Consider the following 25652-nt stretch of genomic DNA (forward strand, 5'->3'; position numbering starts at 1 on the left):
TTACAACTTTTTTATTTTCTTCATATACAGATTTGTATAATTGTTGTTTTTCTTAACTCTACAGTTAGATTCAAGATTAGTAGAGTCATATCTGGAGTAAAATTGCTGGAGTCTCAGTCAGTTCCATGTACCAGCTTTGTGATCTGGGGCAGTTTGTTTCATTATTCCCTTGGCCTCAGTGGCTTAATTTGTATGTTGAATAATTAAACTGCTGACCTCCTGGGGCTACGTTGAGAATAAAATGAGGTAAACTATGTCAAATGGTCAACATTAGTGCCTAGCTCATGAGATCCATAAATATTAGTTACATTAATATTTAAATGGTTTGTATTCATATTGTTATTTTATTTTTTCTTTTATATTTTGAGATATTTTAAGATACTTTAAGCATACAGAAACTTATAAAGACTAGCAGAAAAAATACACATACTCCACCATCCAGAATTAATAGCTATTCCTTATGGTCATACTTCCTTCTAGCTATTTGTAAAGAAATAAGCCATTATAAATACAGAGAAAGTCACAGGTTTTGATCTAGTTTCTTCTCCAGAGACATCCACTATCATCAGTACCTTCTAAGTTCATTTGTACATATATGTTTTTTCGTAACCATTGTATAATATGTATATATACTTTAAATTTCCATTTTACAAGAGGTGGAGGAAAGCCCTTAATGCTGTCTTGATTATAAGTGTTGGTCCTCAGTTATCCAATCAGTGGATTGTCTATACACCTAGATATTATCACATCCATTCATCACCACCATAGAAGCTTGTTGCAGCCTCTAGAGTGATGACTTTGACAATCTTAGAATTTCCAATAAGTGTCAGAGTTTTAATGTACAAAATTTTAAAAGTGTTGTTGGGAACACATGCCACAACATGGTTTAGTTATGGCAAAGTATTCTCAGAGCAGTAGATTTGAACTTTATTTTGTGCCCCAATGTACCTGAGAGATATAATGCATTCCCTTTTAATAAGAGTCATAATTCTATTAATTCTTACTAACTGCTCAGGAAAACATGCAGAAGTGTTAGAATGAAACTTTGCCCTTAGTTAGCTTTACATTAGGCAATACACTCACCCTAAGACATAAAACCACTGCCAAATAATTGAGAGTACAAAGTATCACAGAAGATATAAAATCACTTAGTTCTATGGGACCATAAGAAGCAGATGAATAAAATAATCAATGTAGGATTCCAGGAAGTGGAGTTCTTTTTGAAAATAAAATGTGAATAAGAGGCAAAGCAAAGGTATTGAAAGAACTTTGAATATTAGTCCCATTTGGATTGAGTTCTAATAGTTGCTTTTTTCTATCTCTTTCATCTTTACAGGAAAGTATTCCCAACTTCAGAAAAGCCACCCAGGCGTATATTACACCTAGGTGATGTGAAACATAATTTTATCATAGAGGTTTAGGATAGGGCTGGGTAGAGAGGGAGGGGATATATTAGGATCCTGCTCCAGTAAATAGAACAAATGGAATCAACGGTGTAACTATAAACAATAATGAGATCATCATCTCCCTAGGATTTTGCTTGATCACTTGAACTCCCTTGAGTCTGGATATGACTCTAGGATTACCGATATTAATGAGAAAATATTTAGAATGAGATTTCACCTAATAGCAAGCCAGGTTCTCTGATCCAGAGACATAAGTCACTATTCCTATCCACTGTTTACATATGATTAGAAGAATTCAGTGCTTCCCTATTTAGAAAAAAAAAAAGGAAATGACTTTGAGTGTTCATTTCCTTGTAAAATATAATCGGCTTTGAAAGTAATATTTTACTTCCTGTGAAACTGAAAACAATGATGCAAAATATTGGGGGAAAAAATCACAGCCAAAGAGCCTGAAAAATTCTCAAATACTCTGCTCTTCAGACCTAATAAAGACTAACACCTATTGAAATTCTGGGTCAAGCATCCAGCATTTCCAAACAAGTTCCCCTTCTACCATTTTACTAGTCATTCTATTTTGAGGGAATATATCTACACGCTTCACAGATACTCACCTCTCTCCTAACAGGTAATATGTGGTCACAGGTGATGGAAAAGGACAACACAAGTTCTTTTGAAAGATTCATCCTTGTGGGCTTCTCTGATCGTCCCCACCTAGAGCTGATCCTCTTTGTGGTTGTCCTCACTTTTTATCTGCTGACTCTTCTTGGCAACATGACCATCATCTTGCTTTCAGTTCTCGATTCCCGGCTACACACACCAATGTATTTCTTTTTGGCCAACCTCTCATTCCTAGACATGTGTTTCACCACAGGTTCCATCCCTCAGATGCTCTACAACCTTGGTGGTCCAGATAAGACCATCAGCTATCTCCGTTGTGCCATTCAGCTCTACTTCGTCCTGGCTCTGGGAGGAGTGGAGTGTGTCCTCCTGGCTGTCATGGCATATGACCGTTATGCTGCAGTCTGCAAACCTCTGCACTACACTGTCATCATGCACCCACGTCTCTGTGGGCAGCTGGCTTCAGTGGCATGGTTGAGTGGCTTTGGCAATTCTCTCATAATGGCACCCCAGACGTTGATGCTACCTCGCTGCGGGCACAGGCGGGTGGACCACTTTCTCTGTGAGATGCCAGCACTAATTGTCATGGCCTGTGTAGATACCATGACCCTTGAGGCATTAGCATTTGCCTTGGCAATCTTTATCATCTTGGCACCACTCATCCTCATCCTCATCTCTTATGGTTATATTGTACAAGCTGTACTTAGGATCAAGTCAGCTGCTGGACGAAAGAAAGCCTTCAACACCTGTAGCTCCCACCTCATTATTGTCTCTCTCTTCTATGGTACGATCATATACATGTACCTCCAGCCAGCAAACACTTATTCTCAGGACCAGGGCAAGTTCCTTACTCTTTTCTATACAATTGTCACTCCCAGTGTTAACCCCCTGATTTATACACTGAGAAACAAAGATGTTAAAGAGGCCATGAAGAAGGTACTAGGGAAAGAGGGTGCAGAAGTACAGTAAAAAGTCATCAGATTTGGGGATTGTCTTTTGACCCAACTTCTATACATGTTGTTAGAGCTAGCAAATAAAGGAATGTTCTGACATTACAGACTAAAGAGGCACTTACTGAGATGGGGAATTCAATGGTTTAGCTAAGTTGAGAAAACGCAATATTCCTGAGTTGACAGTCACTTGTACTCCTCTCAAGTCTGTGTAAGTCAAGTATTCATCACTAGGAGGGCTCCAATCCAGGATCAAACAGTGATCTGTGCTTGCAAAATACTAGCCATGAATGTAGACACGAGGCATTTTGTACCTATTCTAGCTTCCATCACAATGATTTGTACTTAATAGCTCCTCAACATATATGAAAAGAATGAACTTAACAAGTGGTGAAGAAAAATACTTATTTTATCTAGGAAGTTCAAATGAGCTTTTATAGTGCCAAATGGCTGAATGAGAGGCAGTATAAATTATTCAGTTTTCTAGCATTTTAGTATCTCCAATAGTATAACTTACATGTGGCTCCTGCATATTTTGAATTATTTATATAATTCAGTTTAATGGTATTTATGTTTGACTTTCTGAGGCAACAGAGAATAAAGAAAAAAAGATATAAAGCAAGACCACGATGCATTTGCTTTATAGAGAAGGAAGAATTTATTGTTCATATTCAATATTTGTTCATACTTTATTAATGACCAAAGAAGACTAAGGGTCTTCTTGCTTAAAATATTTGAAGATTATTAATCTCTATTTTTTCCACATGTTATCAGGATAAACTTGGATAGAGGTAGAGAAGAATGAGATGAACTCTGGGGAACTGTTGGAATATTTATGATTGATTATTCTCTGGATGTTGAATTTTTCACATTTACACTAACGACTACAGTACCTCACTAGTTATAACAATTAAATGATGTGTATTAAATGAATGAATCTTAAAGGCAGACATGTTTCTTCAGACCTGAAATATTATAAATTGGATGAATCCCATCTCATCACCTAGGAAAACATATATTATGTTGGAATTTCTGCAAGTGAATAAGTATTCCAAATTTTGGGAGTATTGACTGTATTATCATTAGGAACTGGAGTTAACAATTTCTCATTTAAGCCCTTTCAAAATATTTAAGAAAGTTTAGGTTAATCCAGAGGCCCCAAAAGAAATACCAAATATCTAATAAATTTTTCTCAAAACATCATTCTCAGACATAATGTGTACATTTTTCCTATTTTTGAGCACTAACTTTTGAGCTTTGTCCAGATAGATTAGGTTTGCATTTTAGATTAGTTAGGGCTTGTAAGAATGGGTTTGGGGTTTAGTTTTGATTATTCACATAAGAAGGTAGAAAAATTAGAATATATTGATTCTTCTTAATTTATAAACTAAGTAAAAGGTGATGCTGAGCTGTGATTATGTTTACTGCAGCCCATGTACAGAATATGGAGACTTGCAGTTTAGCATTTTTCATCTCTCCCACTAAAAAATGACTTATAGTATGTGTCCTACTGGCATAAAAATATACTATACATTTCTACATAAATGAAAAGTCCTTTTCAAATCAGTCCCTATTCAATAATGATTACAATATTTTTTAATCTTATCTCTATGCAATTTAGATACATATTACATTAGAATCAATAATACCTTGGAGTAGGGGCAAGAGATTGAGACAGAGTATAAATCTCTGTGGATATACTGATTTTGGAAGCTCCCTATGGGATTCCCAAAAAGTTCCTTTCAAAACTTCCCTTTTCCCCCCACAAGGGGTAATTTTCATAGCACTCTTCTCTAAAAAATTTAGAACCACGAATTAGAGGTTATAGGGCATAATATGTATCAGATCTCGAGGGGAAAAAAGGTGACTAAGTTCTTAATACCATTATGATGGCTCAGCATCACCATTTACTTAATTTATAGTGTAGTCTGAAAAGTTTACCTAGTTTACTTACTTATGCTTAGAATAATCAAATATATTCTAACTGTTCTGCCATTTCCTGGGAATAACAGGATATTCTCCATAATGAAAATAGCAGAAACATTTCATTTTCATCTTCTGTAGATTCTTCCCTTCACTAATCTGTGCTTCTTCCTTATGGACTGACCTTTTACATAGAGCAGATGGAGGTTTGGGTAGAAATGAGCATCAGGATTCAACCCACTGTTCACAATTCTATTTCTCTTAGCTAAAGTGCTTAAATTTCTTCCAAGAGAAATAAATATCACATACATGCTTGTGTATGTGTGTGTGTGTTTATACTCACTGTGATTTTAAATTAAAAGCCGTAAGAAGATAGCTCAATAAATGCTTACTAATCAGATTATCAGATCATCTTCCATCTTGTTGTCTTGATAGGCGGTACAAAGACCCTGAGGATAAATTAACCTATTTTATATTTTGTCTATATTCACATTTTGCTCTCCACATTCACTCATTCAGCAAATATATATTGTGTCAGGCATTGTTCTGGGAGTACTAGAACAAAATACACAAGAAAATGGCCATTGCATTGTGCCTACATTCCAGTGGATAAAAGAGAAAATAGACAAATTTTAAAAAGAAAACTTACGATAGTAACATTTATAAGAGTTGTGAAGATAAGTATAACAGGGACACGTTCTAGGAAATATGGGAGGGCTCCAGTTTTAAATGGAGAAATTCGAGGAAGAGCTTGGAAAATATATTTGAGCAAAGACATGATGGAGATAAGCAAGCAAGGTAGAAATCTGGGGAAGAGGGCTCCCAGCAGAGGGAGTAGCAAGCACAATATTTAGGTCAGAAAAATGCGAAGGAACTGGAGAAGAGGATTAAGAAGTGTTCGGTGAGTAGGAGGAAGATCAAAAGCTTCAGTTTTCTTGGAAGAAGAGAGCAAAAAGCGTTTCCAGAAGGAATGAGTGATCAACTTTAAAATGCTGCTAATAGGTCAGCTGAAGTCTATTTCCTGACCTCTTTGAATCTGGTTAGTCTCCTGATTTGCTTTAGCCAATAAAAAGACCAGAGGCTTTGCAAGCGTCCAACTCTTTTTCACAAACCTCCAACTTAATTTTGAGAACATGCTCAGGGTAGAAAGCCAGTGAATGAGACCTATGGAATAGAGCCGGGTTGGACCAATTTTATCAGCTGAGGCTCCAGCCAACATCAGCAAAATTATCATATCAAATTGCACTGTCCATAGACATGTGAATGAGGTTTGAGATCCAGCTGACCCAGGAACTTAAAAGAACAGTTTCTTTTTGTATGTCTCAGGGATATTGTGATTATTTCTCACATAGTTACTCTCAAAATAGATAACTGATACAATTTTATAATTCATGAAAATACATATAAAAATTCTAAATAGTCATTAGCAAGTTTAATATAGTGTTGCACAGAGAGCATGACATATTATAACCATGTGGAGTTTATCATAGGAATAGAGTGGTGTAACATTTGAAAATCAGTGCTATTTATCAATTTTTTTTTAAATTGAAAGGAAAACCTATAGATTCAGTCAAAGCATTTGACAAACTTCAATCCCCATTCATTGTTTCAAAACCTTAGCAAACTAAGAATAAAATGGGATTTCCTTAAGCTGATAAAGTATACCTACAAGAAACCTCCAGCAAGCATTAAACACAATGGTGAAATACTGATTGAAACAAGGATGCTCATTATCACCATTTCTTTTCAGCATTGTACTGATGACCTTAGCTAGTGTAATAAACAAGAAAAAGAAACAAAATGCATACGGAATGGAAAGAAAGAAGTATATTTGTCATTTTTTTTGGAATAACATAATTGTGTATATTGAAAATGTCTGTGTAGAAACTATGAAAATAGTTAAGTGAGTTTATCAAGGTCACTGGAAAAATAATCGGTAAACAAAAATCAATCATATTTACACCAGCAACAAACAAATAGAAAATGAAATGTGAAGATTTGTGTAAGTCATAATAGTTCACAGGAATCCATCTAATTCAAGGATGCTCCAGATTTAATATAAGGCTTTACATGCTGAACCTAATGATATCCCATGCCCGTCCATCTTACAAAGGAAATATAAACTAAGAAAGAGCTTTGGATATCCTGCTTTCATTTACACTTTAAACTGGTTTTTGCCATCTAGACATCATGTTCTCAGCCACCATTAATTTAAACACAAATATCCACACACATTCGTGGCAGTAGCCCAAGGTCTTCCATTGTTTTCTCTAATATGCTGTTCTTCAAATCCTATATCCCCTGGGCAAGGAGTTTTGAATTTATTATCTCCAAGTTTAAAATTGCCTCTGACCCCTAGGCCTTCAGATTTTTACTTAGTCTCTCTGGTATTTAATACTTGGTGCTCCCTAATGTCCTATTATAGGTCTGTCCCTCTCAGTGCTTAGTTCCTCCTTATATAGGAAGTTCTTCCTGAGATCTAGCCCTGAGGAATTCAATCCACAAGGCTTGTCACTAAAAGAACTCTGTGGCCGTGCCTGTTCCGTTCTCTCAGAGAGTAATTGTTAGATGGTCAGAAAATAATCCTGTAAATTATAACATTCTGGGAGATCTTTCCTTACAAAGCAAGACAGAGATATGCCAATAAGCAGCCTTCTGGGAAATGAGGGTAAGAAGGGGAGGGTGGGAAAGTTGGCACTAGCCAAGGAGGAGAAATTAAATTTAAATGAACCAAAGTGTGTATTTCATACTGTATCTCTGATTTCCTAAAATATTCTGTGAATTTAGGAAAGTTTAACTTCTCTATGTCTCAGCTTCCACATCAACAAAATTAAGATAAAATGTAGCTATTTTATAGGGCATTGGTGAGGATAGTGAGCACCAATGAGATATTATTACTATTATTATTAAACTCTGCAAATTCTTTCCTATTTCCAGGCCTTTGTTAACTGGGCATTATTTCTTAATTTTTCACTTTAAGGACTACTGAAAATTTTGAGTTTACTTATCCTGGTCTATTCACCAAACTAAAGACTTTATTCATATTTTCTTATTTGTTTGGTCCTCTATTTTATTTTTAAACTACTGTTTTCTTTGTTTAAATAACCTGTTATAAGAACTTGTGAAAAAAAAAAAAAAAGAAAACCTACATTACAAACATCATTTATCCCCTGACTAATCCCATCCTCATGCCCACTCAGAGGTAAGCACTGTTATTAGTTTGAGAAGTTTTTAAATAGTATACATGATTTTTGGTGGATTAAGTCTTAATTTTTTGTTTTCTTGTTTTACTTGATGCCTTTTCCTTCTTTCACAAATGCCTCTGTTCTCTTCGGATTGTCCACGTTAAGCATTTAATAAATATCCTTCCTTCTTTTTCTTCATTTTCATAAAATCCTATATAGGCATACAATACATAAAATTATATTTAGAGCACTTTAGTCATTATTTTATATAGTTAAGGTCGTGCTATTTAATCTCTCTTGCATCTTCATTTGCTTACTCAGCAATATCACAGGAAAATCACTAGAGTAGATTATTATTCAGGCAATTCCCCATTGAGGGAGTAAATTTTTTCTCCAACTTTCACAACTATAAACATTGCTACAATAAAAATTCTTGCCTTATGTCTTCATATATTGATCATTTTTTTCCATAGGATAGGTTTCCATGCATGATATTGCTAGGTTGATGGATATATGTGTATTTTCAAGATTTACTGTCCTATTTATTTCTAAAACTCTAGTGACACTTTGAATTTCTACCCATAATTTGAGAGTAGCCTTTTCCCTTCAGTAACATCAGGAATAGGAGTTACTGCTGGCCACTTAAAGACTGGAACAAAGAACTAAACAAACTTCACCATCTTATAACTGAACAGCTTATGAAGAGATTGTTGAATCTGTATGCTTCTAATTAGTCCTATTGGAATTAAAAGCTTCTTGGACAGACACACAAATCATCCTATCTCTAATGCTTAGAATAAAGGTATATAGAACACTTTTCTGAAAATTATTCTATAAGACATAATGAAATTTGGGTGTTCTGAACACTCATGGACTGTTTATCATCGTATCACTTAGAAAAATTTGACTCAGCTTCCGTTTCTTAATTCCATTTATTTGTCTACAATTCTACTTTGCATACATTTGTTATGTCTGTTGAAAATTAAAATTTTAAAGCAGAGCAGTCTTGCTTTCTAACCTTCAGTCTGCTATGTACTAGCTTGGGAAAACAACCTCTCCAAGCTTAATTCAAATTTCTGCCTGAATTAATCTCTCATGAAATGCAAACAAACTAACAAAACTTCCCTCCCTGTTCTAAGCCAAATTACAATGTTGTGTGAAAAAATTACTATTATTTATTCTTATGCTCCAGCAGGAATATTGGAGTCCAGTGTAGTATTTAAAACTTTTTATACATTAACAGATTCATGGTAATTTCTTGAGGAAATTTAGAAATAAATAATTTTTATGTTTACTGAAAAACAGAAAATTTCAATGTTACAGAAGATTAAATTGCTTTCCAAAGCCATCAAGTAACTTGCCCAGTTGTGCAGGTGACTTAGTGGCAAGATAGGAACTACAATTTTTATCATTCTTTTGTATCTTAATGCTCTTTCCACAGTAAAAGCTAAAAAGAAGTTTCCAAGACTTTGCTGAAACTCCTCATTATGAATCCTTGAATCTTAGTCATGGAGTGAGAAAACCTGGTAAGTAGCTGGAGGTGTAATGTCAACCAACATACAGGAAGGCAGGTGGTAATAATTTATATTTATCTAGGCAATATAAATTTAAATATCCTAGTTACATATTTGTCCTGCTTTCCAGAATTCTTATAATCAGTGGCAACTTTTTTTTTTTTGCCAATAAGGTGCCCAATGCTCCCATAATCCAGCCTTTAGGAAACCTCCATGTTGAGCCTTAATTCAGACTCAGTTTTAAGAATCTATTAAGAGAGAAAAACTACATTTATATAAGATTTGCTTTCTGATGGTATTAAAGTCTAAAACAATGTTGATCCTTATAGTAAAATGCAGAGTATAAGACATTTAAAGTTATTATATAATACATAATAATTTTTGTTAAGAAGAGGTATTATAATACTTGTTTACTAAAAATTAGACTGAACAGGAGTAAAGTTAAATATTAAAGTATGATTTGTTCTCTCTTCATTCCCACTCCTCAGAGGTAACAACCTTTAACACTTTTGCACACTTCCAGGTAATTTTTATACATGTGTGAATACTGACATGTATAATATTACATTGCCTTATGTAAACACATGGAAGCATGCTAAATACACGTTCAGAAACGTGTTTTTTCCCTTGAAGATTTGAGTATTTTTGCACATTCATATTTATAATCTGAATTTATCTGTATCCTTGTTTTACTGACAGCTACACAGCAACAGGCGTAGCAGAAGCCTTCTTTACCACTCTGTACTGAGAGGTGTAGAATAAGGGAGCAAAATTAAAATACACTTTGAATAATAATTCAAAAATTGCATTCCTCTCGTTAAATTCACATTTCTATACCAACAAAATAATAATAAAATAATACTGGGTGGCGCTAGTAAGGAAGACAATTTTGGGATGAACTTTGGCAGCTTTGACTTATACAGTTGGCCCTTCCTGTCTGTGTGTTCTGCATCCATAGATGGAAAGTATTTTTTTTTAAATTCCAGAAAGCTCCAAAAAGCAAATCAATTTTGCCCTGCAACTATTTACATGGCATTTGCATTGTATTTACAACTGCTTATATAGCATTTACATTGTATTAGGTCTTTTTTTTTTTTAACAGTTTTTATTGATTTATAATCATTCTACAATGTGTCAAATTCCAGTGTAGAGCACAATTTTTCAGTTATACATGAACATATATATATTCATTGTCACATTTTTTTCTCTGTGAGCTACCATAATGTAGTAGGTCTTATAGGTAATCTAGAGATGATTTAAAGTATATGAGAGAATATGTGTAGGTTGTACGTAAATACTTTGCCATTTTATATAAGGGACTCAGCATCCTCAGAATTTGGCATCTACAGAGGTCCTGGAATCAGTCCCCTGTGGATATGGAAGAACAACTGTATTAATACCTCCAGCCAAACTAAGGACTCTGAATAGCCTCTGCTTTAAGCATCTCAGAGTTCTTGCATCACTATGATACTTTCATTCACATTGCTGTGTGGCACTATGCCAGGCAATTACATTAAAGATCACATTTATAATTTACATCAGGTAGTCACTACTACCTCTATTGTTGAGGTTGGTGGTTTTGGAGTTGTGGTGGAAATGGGAAGGTAAGTCTTCAACTCAAAGAGCCATTTTCCATTGTTGACCCTAGGACAATTAAGAATTCTAAGAATTATAAGCAATTTTCCTCTCTGAACATCTCAGAGACCTTGGTTCACTATAGTTCCTTTCATTTACATTAATGTCACCACACCAGAAAGGCAATATTATATTCACTTTATAGATGGGGAACCTGGAGTTCCTAGAATATAAGAAATAGTGCCAGTACTCTTGATTTACATAGTAGAAACTTGAACCCAGGCTTGTCTGGTTCCAAATTCCACGTTATTAGTATCTTTTTTTCCCCTCAGTGTCAGAATACTTTTTATTCATTTACATGCTCATTTTAAAAATCATTTTTGTTTCATATTAGTATCTTTTTATTTTCATTCTATGAGGTCCTAAAAGGCAAAAGACATGTTCGTTTGAAATCTGTCTGACAGCTTGCTCGAACCTATCTACAAACATAGTTTTGGGAGTGGTCTAAATACTTTTAATTGTTTCAGATGCTAGAGTAATCTCCTTGGCACTGAGGAGAAATTAGAATGAAAAAGTAATGTACCAGGAATTGTAACCAAACTTCCTAATAATAGCTATCTAGGTGGAAAGTAGTGCAAACAAAGATTAGCCAGATGACAAAAGAAAAAAAATCAAAGAACCAATTTTATTAAAGCTGTTTAAACCAGGTATTTATCTTAAATTTTTGGTTTTCATTTTTGAAGTGCTGATACAGATATAGAAAGACTGAATTTTAGAAATACTTAGATAACTAAGTATTTTTCTTGTTACAACAATATCAGTTCTGTAAATGTCTTCAAACAGAAAGGAAAGTGATTATAAATAATTGAAATAGTCAATAAATATGTTCATTGACTTCCTGAATTTTTGTTTCAGGAAACCAAGAATGGAAACACTGGTCACGAATCACATAAATGACAGTATCCCACTGGAGTTTATCCTCTTAGGCTTCTCAGATCAACCATGGCTGGAGTTTCTACTCTTTGTGGTTTTCTTCATTTCTTATATCGTGACTATCTTTGGAAATCTGACCATTATTCTAGTGTCACGCCTGGACTCCAGACTCCATACACCCATGTATTTCTTTCTTACCAATCTGTCACTCCTAGATGTTTGCTACACCACAAGCACAGTTCCACAACTGCTGGTGAATTTATACAGCACCAGGAAGGTAATTAGTTATGCTGGCTGTGTAGCCCAGCTTTTCGTGTTTCTGGCCTTGGGGGCCACTGAATGTGTTCTGCTGGCTGTCATGTCCTTTGATAGGTTTGTAGCTATTTGCTGGCCTCTCCATTACTCAGTCATCATGCACCAGAGGCTCTGCCTCCAGTTGGCGGCTGCGTCCTGGGTTACTGGTTTCAGCAACTCAGTGTGGTTATCTGCCCTGACTCTCCAACTGCCACTCTGTGGCCCTTATGTACTAGATCACTTTCTCTGTGAAGTCCCTGCTCTGCTCAAGTTGTCCTGTGTTGACACAACAGCAAATGAGGCTGAACTATTCCTTGTAAGTGTGTTATTCCATCTGGTACCCTTGACACTTATTCTTATATCGTATGCTTTTATTGCTCAAGCAGTGTTGAGAATCCAATCTGCTGAAGGTAGACAAAAAGCATTTGGAACATGTGGCTCCCATCTGATTGTGGTGTCCCTTTTTTATGGTACAGCTATCTCCATGTACCTGCAACCACCTTCAACCAACTCCAAGGACCGGGGAAAGTTGGTTTCCCTCTTCTATGGAATCATCGCACCCATGCTGAACCCCCTGATATATACACTTAGAAACAAAGAGGTAAAGGAGGCATTTAAAAGGTTAGTTGCAAGAGTTTTCTCAATCAAGAAATAAGTGTTACAAAGAAGAAAAACAGGCCCCAAACGGAGTCACTTGTACTAAGCCCATGAAACCAAACCAGGACTTGATACCTAATGCAATTGCAGTCTTAACCCTCCAGGAATGTTTGCTTAGACAACCTGGAATTTCCTGGTCAGCAGTAAGTGAGGTAATCTGCCTAATAGGTCCTTCCCTTCCCCTTGGGAGGGCAATCTTGCCTGAAACAATGCATTTTTTCCTAATAATTTCCCTTTTTGCCCCACCTTTCTGCCTTTAAAAACCTTTCCTTTCTACAGCTATGCAGAGCTCTTTTTTGTTTGCTAGATGGGATGTTGCTTAATTCATGAATTGTTCAATAAAGCTAATTAGATGTTTAAAATGTACTCAGTTGAATCTCTGTTATTTAACACAATGAATATGCAAGTGATAAGCTCTGTAAACGATTAATGTTTATGTTGCTTACTAACTTCAAGTTGCCCTATTTTCATCATTCCTACAGAGAACTTTTGTGTTTATCTCCCTCAAATAAAATTTCATTGACAGAAAGCTACATTAGTCTTCTTTTGCCTGAACATATTTATTGAACAGATATCCACAACTAGCCTTCCAGTTCACCAGAAACTGTGTAATCTGAACCTCTTCAAACTTTACATCAATGTTTGTATAATTTGGTGTAGCTTAGACCCTTCTAAGAATATGGTAAAGGCCAGAAATCATTTCTCTGGTAATATCATACGTACACACGCACTCAGAAACACACATTTTTTCACACAATTAGAGGAGGTTTACCAAAACCCTAAAAAAATAACAACTTTAAATGAGGTTATCAACTCATGTTTAAAATTTTCAATATCACTTCCATGTCAGCATAATAATAAAAACCAGTGATTTTTCTTCTAGATTGTGCTTGGATTTTCCATTCTCTATACTCAGGTTTTCCTCTTCATTGGAAACATCCCTTTTTACTTCCTTTATAGATCAAATCCTAGGCATTTATTAGGCCTCACTAATTTTCACTTCCTTGAAATTTTTTTCATAATTCTCCCAATTATCAATATTTTCCCTATTTTCTTAACCCCTAAAACACTTACAGCCTAGATTTTAAAATAGCACATCATATAGTGAGTTCCAATGATTTCCTGTTTCATACACGTTTCTTGCACAACAATAGTTTCATTACATTTTAATCTCCTTAAGAGAACATAGCAGTGACTTAGTCCTGCCCCAAACCCTCCACTGCAATTATTGTAAAGTTTAATCTGTTAATATGGCTTATAACTCCTTACATGATCACTCCAACCAATGCAAAACTTTCTTCACTTTCATTTGATGCCATGTGAGATTCATCCATTTTGATTCATTTTTTATCCTGTGGTATACTCCTTAGTATGAATGGACCACAGTGTATTAAGCAGGTCTCCAAATGATACTCATCTAGGTGATTTCCAATTTTCTGCTACCACAAATAAAGCTGTTATCAACATTGCTATACCTACCTCTTGGGTATATGAGCTAGAATTTTTCTATAGATGTGGAATTTCTGGGGCATAGTTATATGTAAATCTTCAAATTTACTATATATTGCCTGTTTCCATTTATTTGTATTATTTTTATTTATTATGGAACTACATCACATAATTGTCAATAAACTAAAATATTTATTTATGGTAAATGGAGATGCATGAAGAAGAAATAAGTTATAGTTACCATTTTATATCCTATAGAAAAGTCAATACTGCAAATCATTTGCCCTTAGAGTACTCCATCAAAAATTTCCTATGCCTTTTATTCAAAATGTTCATTGTAAAAGACAGCAAGTCTTCAACATGATACATTTACTATCTCCTTATAGATGAACTGATAAAACTGACAATTATTAATTGAGAAAGAACTATATGTTAACACTTTGCTAGGCACTGGGGATACAGCAGTGAATGCAATGCTTAATGGGAAGTGAATATATAGTAGAGTGGAAAACTAATGAGCAATTAACAAATACAATAGAATCAAGAACTCAATGTTTATCTTTTTCTCTGTCTTGAATAAGGTGGTAATTTTTGACACAATCTTGTAAGTTCCTCTTTCTAATCTTCCTTACTTTTCTTATGAAATGCTAAGGACAGATACATAACACTTATTGATGTACCAATTGTCTTTCACAATGCCTGCAAATATGTTTGATGAATAAAGTTTATTGAATTCCCAGAGTAATTGGCATTAGGAGTTTTTTGGAAATTGCTGCTGAAGATTGAGTAGAGAACAACAAAAAAGTCACTGATAGAGAATAGCTCTCCTAGATACTCCCACTGAATCCCTGCTCAACAAAATGCCGTCCATAAGCGAGGGAATGATTATTCTAGTTATGTCAGGAAAGTTGAGATTTGATGGTGCGCATGCCATTAACGCGTAAAGCCTCAGGGCTGCTGAGTAGCTCTCAGAGGCAACTGTAAAGCAAAGAGAACATAATGACAGGAGCTGAGTCACGCTAGCTCTCCACTGCAATCAGTCCTTTATTGACTGTTTCTCCTCTAAGACAGATAACCCTAGAGATTGCTCCATTTTGTGAGTTATAATGAAACTGGCTTGAAACTTTTTAATGGCTGCATGCAGCATGGGGAGAACATGTTAATCAGTTCTGCTCTTCCAAGAGCTGGATCTCTGTGGACACGGAGAAAACAAGATCGTGGTTATCAATAGTTCAACTCTAATAGCCATTATAATGAGATCTCTAGGGTCTTGTTTTTCCTTCCAACTTGTATTAAAGAGCAGCAGAAGTTGAAAAATCACTCTTTCTCTTGCTCTAGTTTTAAATGTTACTGATGACCTCATTATGTTCATATAAACACGAAACAATTGCAAAATATTTAAAGGTGGAAACAATGTACTATTACATACAGTCTTCTTCCAAGCTTACTCACACCGTTACTTTGAAAATGGCAAGAAGAAAATCAAGCTATTTAGTTAAAAAAAAAAACTATTTTCTTATACCCTCAGATTTCAAATATTATGAAACTGAAAATTATTTGCAATACAGTAGGAGAAAAATATCTCATTGTTTTGATTTGTATTTATTTAATTACAAGTGAGACTAAAAATTTTTATAAGTTTGGGGACCATCTGTGTTGCTATTTTATTAAATTTTATCTCATTGTTCTTTGCCCATTTGTATTACCCAGACAAGTGTAATCCTTACTTATTTTTAAAAATTTATTTGTTGGAAAAGGCCCTTTGATTACTAAAAATATTTGCTCTTTGTTCCATGTATGTGTTGTAAATATTTTTCTCTGTTTTACAAACTATTAGTAGGCTTTTTCTAAGAACTTATTGAACCAGTGCGATTTGTTCATTGGCCATAAAACTTGACTCCTATATTGCTTTTTACTTTAGTCTTATTTCTATACCTATAAAATGATACAATTTTAAACCCAGATAACATACAAGTTTTGCTTCTGAGATGAGTTTTTTAAGGGTCAGTCATTAGTTTCAAATAACATTAGTTTGGGGAAAAATGTAAGCTTTAATGTGTCACATCAGTGAGTACGATTAATGTTTATTCTTGTGACCGTCTTAGAGGAATCTCTCTAGACCTTAATTCACTGGTTGCAGAGATCATGTTATCATTTTGGAGGTTTTTGGGGGGCAAATTTACCTTCTCCAAAAGGTAATCAGTGTGGTTTCCACTTTTTGTTTGAATATAATTTAAAGACCATGAATGAATCAAATGCAGTCTATTTATTTTATATTTACTATATTCCAGTAACCTTACCAATATAAGTGAAAATAAAAGTTACAAATCAGGTGACAAAGAGAAACATAATATACTTTTGCATTATCATTTTGAAAAATTATATTAAAATAGAAGGAAATTAGACTTTAAGATTCTTCCCTCAGAAGACAGACTAAATCTCATTTCAATTCAAGGATAAAAGGTGTTCAAAAGCTGTTCATATTTGCACTATGCTGCCAAACTTTGGTGTTGCCCCACCAAACACCAGGAATATTTTCTCATAGAAATAAAAGTTCAGAGTTTTAGGATATGGATAACTGTGGCCCCAGACAGAAACCAAGAAAAGAGATTTGATTCCCAATCATCTGATGTTATTCCAAGATTTCCCCTAAGAGTATACTCCTCTATTCCCTTCTGCAGCCCAGCCAATTACCCAAAGGAGTATGCAGTCCCTATGATCTCAACAAGAAAACATGTTATGTCAACTTGGAGGCACCATTTTTGATGCTAAGAAGTTAGTCCTTCGTTTTTCAGTCCATCTGGGTCTATAAGAGCTTCCTAATCTGCACTGGTTATCTTCTGAGGGCTTTAGCTGAGAGCTCCTGAAGCCTCCTGAAGGCTGGGTATTCGGCCAAAATGGCAGGTAGACAGGGGATGAATGCTAATGCTATTTTCTATTTCAATTGCCTCTTTTTTCCATAATTTGACTAACCTATGGCAATTATTCCATTTTGTGTTTTCTCTGAGGTAGTGATACACCATTATTCCATCACTCTAGTCAAATTATAAGAAAAAGGGATTCACATGGCATTTACAACTCTTTTATCTTCAGGAACAAACAAGACTCTAACACAAGAAAGACGGTTTGGGGCTTGATTGTCATCTCCCTTCTTAACTTAAGATCTCTGTAACCACTTTTATATAGTACCTGGTGCATTAGACTCATATCATTCTATTGTTACTTTACCTATAGTAACTGCACAATCTTCTGTAAAATCCCAAGTAACAAATGCCAACCAAAGGGAAAAACATCAGTGTGGGTTCTCCCTATTAATGTTTTCACTTGGGAATGTTGAAACCAGGTAAGCCTAAATGATTTGAGAAAATTAAGAATATTTTCTTTTCTTTTGGTATACTGTATTTGGCTTTGGAAAATAAATTTACTATAAGAACTGAGAAGTTGAGACACTTTCACCAAAAAACAAGTTTTTTATTTGAAAATCAAAATATTTGTGACAATTTATGTCCTACTCTGCCTTTATTTTTTCCCAGCTTACTAATTGAATATATATTATTAATTGAAGCAGTCTTTGATTCTCTAAATCACACAGCAGTCTACATATTTTATAAGATCCATTTAATAATTTTAGTCCTTTTATTTATGCTTAAGTTGTCAAAGAATCAACATGACTAAGGGTTTAAGGTACATTTCCTTTGCACCTGCTACTCTGCTGTTTTCACGTCTGTCTCCCTTTCACAGAGATGCCCATGTGAAATCCCTCAGAAATCAACTGCCTAAAAAATTTTAAAAGAATTCAAAATTTTTGTTTTCTTAGGTAAGCATGTGTTTGATGTCACAGAATAATTAAATTCCTCATTTTACCCTTCTCTGCATACAGATTTTATAGGAGCTCTTCAGATAGTATTTTTAAAGAATGCTGGCATACTTCCCTAATATAGGGCATAGTTTGCATGGCAATGACCCAAGTTGATGTTATTATAAATTATGGTAGAAAAAACTATGGTAGATATAGGTTTTTGTTTTTCAGGTAGCTAATCAATTCTGGAATTTTAGTAACTATTAATTACACAAAATAAAATTATTTTTCTTCATAATCATAAAGAAGGAAATGCTGGCATTTTTAACAAGAAACCAGAAGAAAAAGGTGACTTTTTATACTCAAAAAGTAAATATAATTTTTACTTAAATTTTCTTATCAATTATAATTATATTTAATTTCATTATTATCCTACTATTCCTTATTCCAAATATAAGTCTGATTTTATGAACCCAGCTCTTTTTATTCTTTTTAGCCATAGTAGGGTCAATTTTTTAAATTGCTTTATAAAGTTAATCTTTATTTGCTACATTCTCCTTTTTCTCTCCATTCATCCATACTGCCATGCACCTCTCCTCTGCAAGCTAATCATGTTGTTTTGATGTTTCTAAAAGGCTACCAAAAACAAATTATATCCAAAGTTGCCATTTTATTACTGAACAGAGTATCCTCCCTGACTCTGGCAATCTAGGCTGCAGAATTATTTTTCTTTCAAAGAAATGAATGATAGAGATCTGAGTTGACAGAATTTCATGAGAATAAGACCTAGGAGTATCTAGTAGATACAATTATAACTTAATTCAAAAAGTGTCATTGACATTATGAAGTAAATGCATACTTAATACCACATTAATAAGATTATAATAGTCCAGGTCATGGTAGGCAATAGTTTCCCTGAACCTTGTGATTTTCAAATCATATCTTGGATACTGAACTCGGCCCTGGTTGTCAGATTTCCAGAAGGTCATTGTCAACATGAGGGTATTTGGAAGACATCTACTAGGGTGATAATATGCCTGATTACCTTGTTATATGAAGAATCATCAAAGAAAATTGAATGTCTTGTCCTAAAGAAAATTTATTTTAAATGTGGTAGCTGCCTTTAATGGCTGTCATATAAAGAGAGATTAGATATGATGTATATTCAATAAAGTTAAAATATTTTGTCTTGTGAATAAGGAGAAACACTTCTTCTTTAATAAAAAGATGATGATTATCAGTCAGAATCTTCTAACTCTGAAATAATCTGCCTTACATGTTTGAACAAATGATGTACAGCTTATATGGCTGGGCAGACGCTATTCCAATATTGGTTGGGTTGCTAGACTTGATGTCTTATATGTGTCTTTAAAATCCTGATATTCAATGGCTTTCAGAAAACATAGATTAAATTTTCTTTATTTTATTCTTACCAGCTGTTCAGATGATGTGAAAGGAAGGCAATGGAAAAATCCAACGACAGCTCAGAGTATGGTTTTATCTTAGTGGGATTCTCTGATCGTCCCAAACTGGAGATGGTGCTTTTCATAGTAAATTTTACTCTGTATTCAGTGGCTGTGCTGGGAAATTCAACCATAATCCTTGTATGTATATTAGACCCTCAATTTCATACCCCAATGTACTTCTTTCTGGCAAATCTTTCCTTTCTAGATCTCTGCTTCAGTACTAGTTGTATCCCACAGATGCTGGTTAACCTCTGGGGCCCTGATAAGACTATCAGCTATGCAGGCTGTGTCGTCCAGCTTTTCTCTTTCCTTTCTGTTGGAGGAATCGAATGCATCCTTCTGGCTGTCATGGCATATGACCGCTACGCTGCAGTCTGCAAGCCCTTGCACTACATGGTCATTATGCATCCCCAGCTGTGTTTACGACTGGTGGCTGTGGCCTGGGGAAGTGGACTAGTCAATGCCATTGTCATGTCCCCACTAACAATGACTCTCTCCAGATGTGGCCAGCGACGAGTTAACCATTTCCTCTGTGAAATGCCAGCACTGATCAAGATGGCTTGTGTGGATGCTCGTGCAGTGGAAATGCTGGCCTTTACCTTTGCCATTCTCATTGTCCTACTGCCCCTCACTCTTATTCTTGTCTCCTATGGCTACATCGCAGCAGCAGTGCTGAGGATCAAGTCAGCTGCTGGGAGACGGAAGGCCTTCAATACCTGTAGCTCCCACCTTACTATGGTCTCCTTGTTCTATGGGAGCATCATCTATATGTATATGCAGCCAGGAAACAGCTCTTCCCAAGACCAAGGCAAGTTTCTCACCCTCTTCTACAACCTGGTAACTCCCATGTTGAATCCACTCATCTATACCTTAAGGAATAAGGAGGTGAAAGGAGCACTGAAGAAGGTTTTGGGGAGGCAACAATGAGCAGCAGAGGTGTGCTAAGTTGTAAAGTCGTAGGCAAAATATTTTTTTCAAACACTACCATTTATTTTGTGCTTATAATAACTTAAGCCAATGTATCAGATGCTCTTGGATCTTTTAAGATGTGGATAAATACACTGAAGTGTACCCAGAGTCAAAGTGAATCAGCTATACCTACACATATTGTTGTATCTTTGCAACATAATACTTAGTGAAAAGAATTAAGTCCCAGAAGAAAGGTGAAATGACTCTCATATAGATATAAAACAAATATGTGTTAAAGATTTTATTCAACACAGTTAATGAGGGAACCAGGAAAAGTAATAACCAGTTCAAAAAAAAAAAAAAAAGACTCAAAAAGCAGAGATTTACAAGAAGTGAAGGAATGTTTGAAGTAAATGTACAAGTGGAGGCAAAAATTGCTTCTTCCACTGTGGGAAAGGTAAGTCAAATAGTTTCTACCTGACAGAACTCAATTTGCATGTCATACACAAGAACTATTTTGCTTGGCTATCAGTTATCTATAATTTACAATGTTGTAAAATGCCTGCCACAGAATCAGAATCAGATAACCTGGAGAGGTGTCTAGACTCTAGACAATGTATAATTTTCCACTGAAGTATAAATTTGTCCCTTAAAGCTCAACTATATATCTTACTCATGTTATAAAACTGAGTAGTCTCAAGTTTCTTACACACTTGTAGGTATTTTCATCCTGATTTTTTAAATAGCGAAACTTTGGTTTATAGATTCTGTGTAAATGAACCTGAGTCACACAGTAGCTAACTGGAATTCAAAACCGGTGTGTACAAATCTGAGCCTCTGTTGATAGCCACCTTTGTTACAGAGTGTGTAGTGCATGTCAGGTGACCTTGTTTTCTTGTACAATCCTTTAATCATGCTGAGTATGCTATAGATCCTATAAAACTCTCACCATTTAGAAGCTCACTAATTTTTCTTTAACTGTTAATACCACATCATCCCTTCCCACATTGTCCCATGAAAATCCCCTGTCCGAATCTTTCCCATGCTTCAGTGGTCAGCTCTAACACAATACATTTGTAAAATTATCTGGGACTCTGATTTTAAAATGTTCTGTCACTCCTTTTAAACTATCACATTTTTATACAATGAAATAACAGTTCTTCTAGTTAATATATTATATGTTTTATATATTCTTATTAGACTGTAAATTTCTTGATGGTAGAACTATTTTTTTTAATCCTTCTTAGCACCATTTCAGGTATTAAGTTGTTGTTAAGATGCCTTATAGACAGTAAGTGATCAATAATAACTCAAGATGATCATTAATTTTAATTGATTAATTATATCCAGAAATTATTCCTTCATTTTATTTGATGCACTGTCTAAATCTTTGTTCTTCAAGATTATGATTGAATCTATCACAATATTCTGTTTGAGTTTAAACTGCTATCAGATGTTTCATGCTTTTTTTAAATCAATTAAACATAAACTCCATAAAGAGAGAGAAAAAAAAGTCATTAAGGAATCTCCATGGGTATGAAAAATCAGCCCCAACTTTTGGGGAACAAACTTTTTTTTCCTAAATATCAATCTTAAACTCAAGGAGAATTGCTATGAATTCTGCCATGGTCTAGAGGCTGTTTTGACAGTGACAACAAATCAGAATTTTAAACCTCTTCTGTTGACATAAGAAAGGTATTCCTCCCCTCCTCATTCAAATTATTTTCTTGGATACAATGCCCTCAGAGTCCCCATTTCATTATTCCTTATTTGTTACCCAATTCTCATTGTTAATCAATCATTAAAACAACTGAAAATATTTTTTAAAGCCTCTATAAATATGAGTGGAATAATATATGTTTGCAAATCATATAAATGCTGGAAAGTTAGAAAATGGCCTTTGTGGAAGGCAGTGGGAATGATTATGTAATACTGAATTTTACACTGAAAATGGAAATTACTCTTAATGAGTATATGGATGTTTAAGTAGAAAAAATGCTTTAAATGAACATTACTGTTGTCTCTGGTACAGCTGCATGTACTTTCTCAAGGCACTGAGATTTCAGTTAGGTAACACCTAGAATTCTACTCTTGGGATTACATAGCCCCCCATATCATGTGTTATATAGATCTGATGATTTCCAAAATAGCCTTTACTTCTATGCTTCTTTTTCTTTTGTATTTGTTTAAGAAAATGTCAATAGTAACTTAATACCTTAGAAAGGCACATTTATTTTGCATATTCTGTATTTTACAGAATATTTGTCTTGAAATAATTTATTGGGTGTATTTTTATGACAGAATCAAAAAAATGTTTATTTCAGTGTGAGAGGACTAACATCCAGTTAAAATAATTTAGAAAGGTATAACAGAACAAATTTAAACATAGAATGACTATCATACATCTATTGTAAAATAAGTTACATGGATTGTTGATCTTATATGATCTCCCTTTTACTCCTGGTGTACTCCCTATAGACATGTTCAGGATTTTTCACAGCAATTTATCTACCCTGTCTCTACTGTGACAGAAAGAAATTCTCTTGGACATTAGAAGTTTTTACTACCTTTAGACGTGCTAAAAAAAAAATGATACACAAATTCAAACTTGTTTCCTCTGAAGTACTTTGTTGTATTAGGGGATCACTTTTTAAATGATCACTCAAAGGAATGAATCCATAATATGAAAATACCAGTCATCATTGAGGCTTATTAAAAATAATATTTATCAATTTGAGGAGGGCTCACAAAACTCCACAAAGACATAGCTATTCACATCCATTCTATGTGAAATTAAATTAAATATCACAATTATAATTGATAAGAAAATTTAAATTAAAAGTATATGTACTTCTTAAATATAAAAAGTAACTTCTTTCTTCTGGTTTCTTGTTTGAAACACCAACATTTCCTTCCTTATGATTATGAAGAAAAGTCAAAAAAATTTTTTTGTTTTGTGTAACTAACAGTTTCTAAAATTCCAGAATTGACTGGCTAAATGAAACACAAAAATCTATATCTACCACTATTTTTTCTACCATAATTTGTAATGCCATCAACTAGTGTCATTGCCATGCAAACTATGCCTTGTATTAGGGAAGTATGGCAGCCTTCTTTAAAAATATTATGTAAGAGCTCCTGTAAAAGACCGTACTCTTTGAAAGAAGAGTAAAATGAGGAATTTAATTATTCTATGACATCAAACACATGTTTACCTAAGAAAACAAAAATGTTGAACTCTTTTTAAATTTTTTAGTCAGGTGATTTCTTAGGGACTTCACATGGGCATCTCTGTGAATGTTCTGGATGGTCACCATCCACCAGAGAATGGGCCCACTGAGCTCTGCCATTTCTTTTGACTAATATTGTAGGAAAGGAAAGTGTCTAATTTGTAGGTTTGAAGGTGCTGAAAGACGGAGGCCCGTCTTAGTCCCCAAGACTGCTTCCTGCTGTAGCTTGCAGTGGCGAAAACAAACTATAGTTATCTTTTTGCGTCAATTTTCTGACAAAGGTGGCCTGTGAAGTCAGTATCAGTTAAGTCAGAGTGGCTGATAGTGTTGTTCAGAACATCTATGTCTTTACTGATTTCTTGCATATAGTTCTATCAATTGCTGAGAAAGCAACTCATATATATGTTAAAATATTCAACCATGACTGTGGAATTGTCTATGTCTCCCTTTAATTTTGCCAAATTTCGCTAAAAAGAAAAAATGACACAGGTGATGTTTATTCTTGTACATTTGAATAAAAATGTCACTTGACATATTTTGGCAAAATAACCTGTAAATTTATTGCATTCAAATGCCGATGAATCTTGATCATGACTGTAAATTATATATGTTTAAAAATGTAGGATCCTAAATCTTATATAAAAAATTACCCCAACCCTAATTCTTTGAAGATTGATCAAATTAATTGCATAATTACTCAAAGGAGTAATTATCTATCTATTCCTGGTCACAGTGGGGTAGAACGCCTTTAAGAATGTGAATAAGCAATATAAAGATTTCATGTTTATAACATTTTTCTGACTTAGAGATCACATTAAGCCCAAAACTGACTTTCAAATCACTGTGAATGATCAGTCCAGATGGTGTAAACTTTATATTTGATTCAAACTTATGATTAAACTGTCTAATCCTTAAACACCTCAATCCAGTTTCTCATTCGTATGCTCTGATATCTTTTTTATAGGGTGGGTGAAGGTTTTCACGACATTATAAGACACCCCAGAAATTATGAAAACTTTTTTACTTATGGATAGACTCCTGTCATTAATTTTCTTATGGTGTATATAATAACTGTTAGCATCCAGATTTAGTCTTAGGCTTTAGAAAATATCCCTGTCTTTCCCATCTGGTCTTTAACATTTATTTTCCTTCAACAAAGAGTAATAAAAAGAGCATAGATAGTTTAGTTACTTAAAGATAGAGTTGAATCACAGCTCTGCCATATTTTAAATATTTTATTTAAGCTACTTAACTTCTTTGATTCCTAGGTCATTTAGCTGTAAAATATGAATTATATAAATCAAATGGGGTTGTTTTGATAGTTATTAATAATATGTTTGCATTAAAGTAATAGTTTGCTTTAACTACTGAAAGGCAAGAACAATTGTGTAGGTATTTGAAAGCATATATGACTGAGAAGAGTGCCAGTGAGGCAGTCTTATGTGTGGTGGGCAGAGAGGAGGGCAGTGGACTCAGCCATAGACAGGGAGGATGACTGCAGCCCCACTTATGTATCCTTAGGTTAAGGAAACATACAGCTTCCACCAACTAAACAGAAATAACTCTCAGATTTTGATCTTCCTCCTTAAGTTGTCACAACTCTAAATAAACAAATGGTTAAATTGCCCTAAAATGGTTTCAGAAAGATTCAAAAGCATTGTCAAATTACTTTTACTTTGAGCTTATATATTTTAAGTCTATATACTTAAGTCTGTGTATTTAAGTCTATAAATTTTGCTAATGT

At 34.4% G+C, this 25652-nt stretch overlaps 4 protein-coding genes across 6 annotated transcripts in view; 3 read left to right on the forward strand and 1 right to left on the reverse strand.

The window, feature by feature from the left end:
* Nucleotides 1-25652, reverse strand: part of LOC105084114 (olfactory receptor 2B2) — a 120660-nt gene that overhangs the window by 19015 nt on the left and 75993 nt on the right. The window contains exon 1 of one of the 3 annotated variants that reach the window (XM_074348275.1): nucleotides 2018-2155. The exons of the other annotated variants lie outside the window; for them this stretch is intronic. The gene's annotated coding sequence lies outside the window, so the exon portion shown is untranslated. Of the gene's footprint in view, nucleotides 1-2017; nucleotides 2156-25652 lie in introns of those variants that run through there. 3 annotated transcript variants of the gene reach the window in all.
* LOC105084112 (putative olfactory receptor 2W6) lies at nucleotides 2037-8107 on the forward strand. Its single transcript, XM_074348271.1, has one exon. The coding sequence runs from the start codon at nucleotides 2037-2039 to the stop codon at nucleotides 2991-2993; it is 957 nt and encodes a 318-aa protein (XP_074204372.1). The 3' UTR covers nucleotides 2994-8107.
* LOC105061662 (olfactory receptor 2B6) lies at nucleotides 10820-15393 on the forward strand. Its single transcript, XM_074348270.1, has one exon. It carries the CDS (start codon nucleotides 12055-12057, stop codon nucleotides 13051-13053), a length of 999 nt encoding a protein of 332 aa, XP_074204371.1. The 5' UTR covers nucleotides 10820-12054; the 3' UTR covers nucleotides 13054-15393.
* LOC105061661 (putative olfactory receptor 2W6) lies at nucleotides 19650-21436 on the forward strand. The gene has a single exon (XM_010945766.3). The coding sequence runs from the start codon at nucleotides 19767-19769 to the stop codon at nucleotides 20694-20696; it is 930 nt and encodes a 309-aa protein (XP_010944068.2). The 5' UTR covers nucleotides 19650-19766; the 3' UTR covers nucleotides 20697-21436.

This window comes from Camelus bactrianus, chromosome 20 (assembly GCF_048773025.1).
Source record: "Camelus bactrianus isolate YW-2024 breed Bactrian camel chromosome 20, ASM4877302v1, whole genome shotgun sequence".
In the NCBI taxonomy this organism is placed as follows: Eukaryota; Metazoa; Chordata; class Mammalia; order Artiodactyla; family Camelidae; genus Camelus; species Camelus bactrianus.

What these genes read in the sequence shown, in the direction of transcription:
- LOC105084112 (XM_074348271.1), top strand. Translation starts at nt 2,037, where the DNA reads ATGTGGTCACAGGTGATGGAAAAGGACAACACAAGTTCTTTTGAAAGA.
- LOC105061661 (XM_010945766.3), top strand. Translation starts at nt 19,767, where the DNA reads ATGGAAAAATCCAACGACAGCTCAGAGTATGGTTTTATCTTAGTGGGA.
- LOC105061662 (XM_074348270.1), top strand. Translation starts at nt 12,055, where the DNA reads ATGTTCATTGACTTCCTGAATTTTTGTTTCAGGAAACCAAGAATGGAA.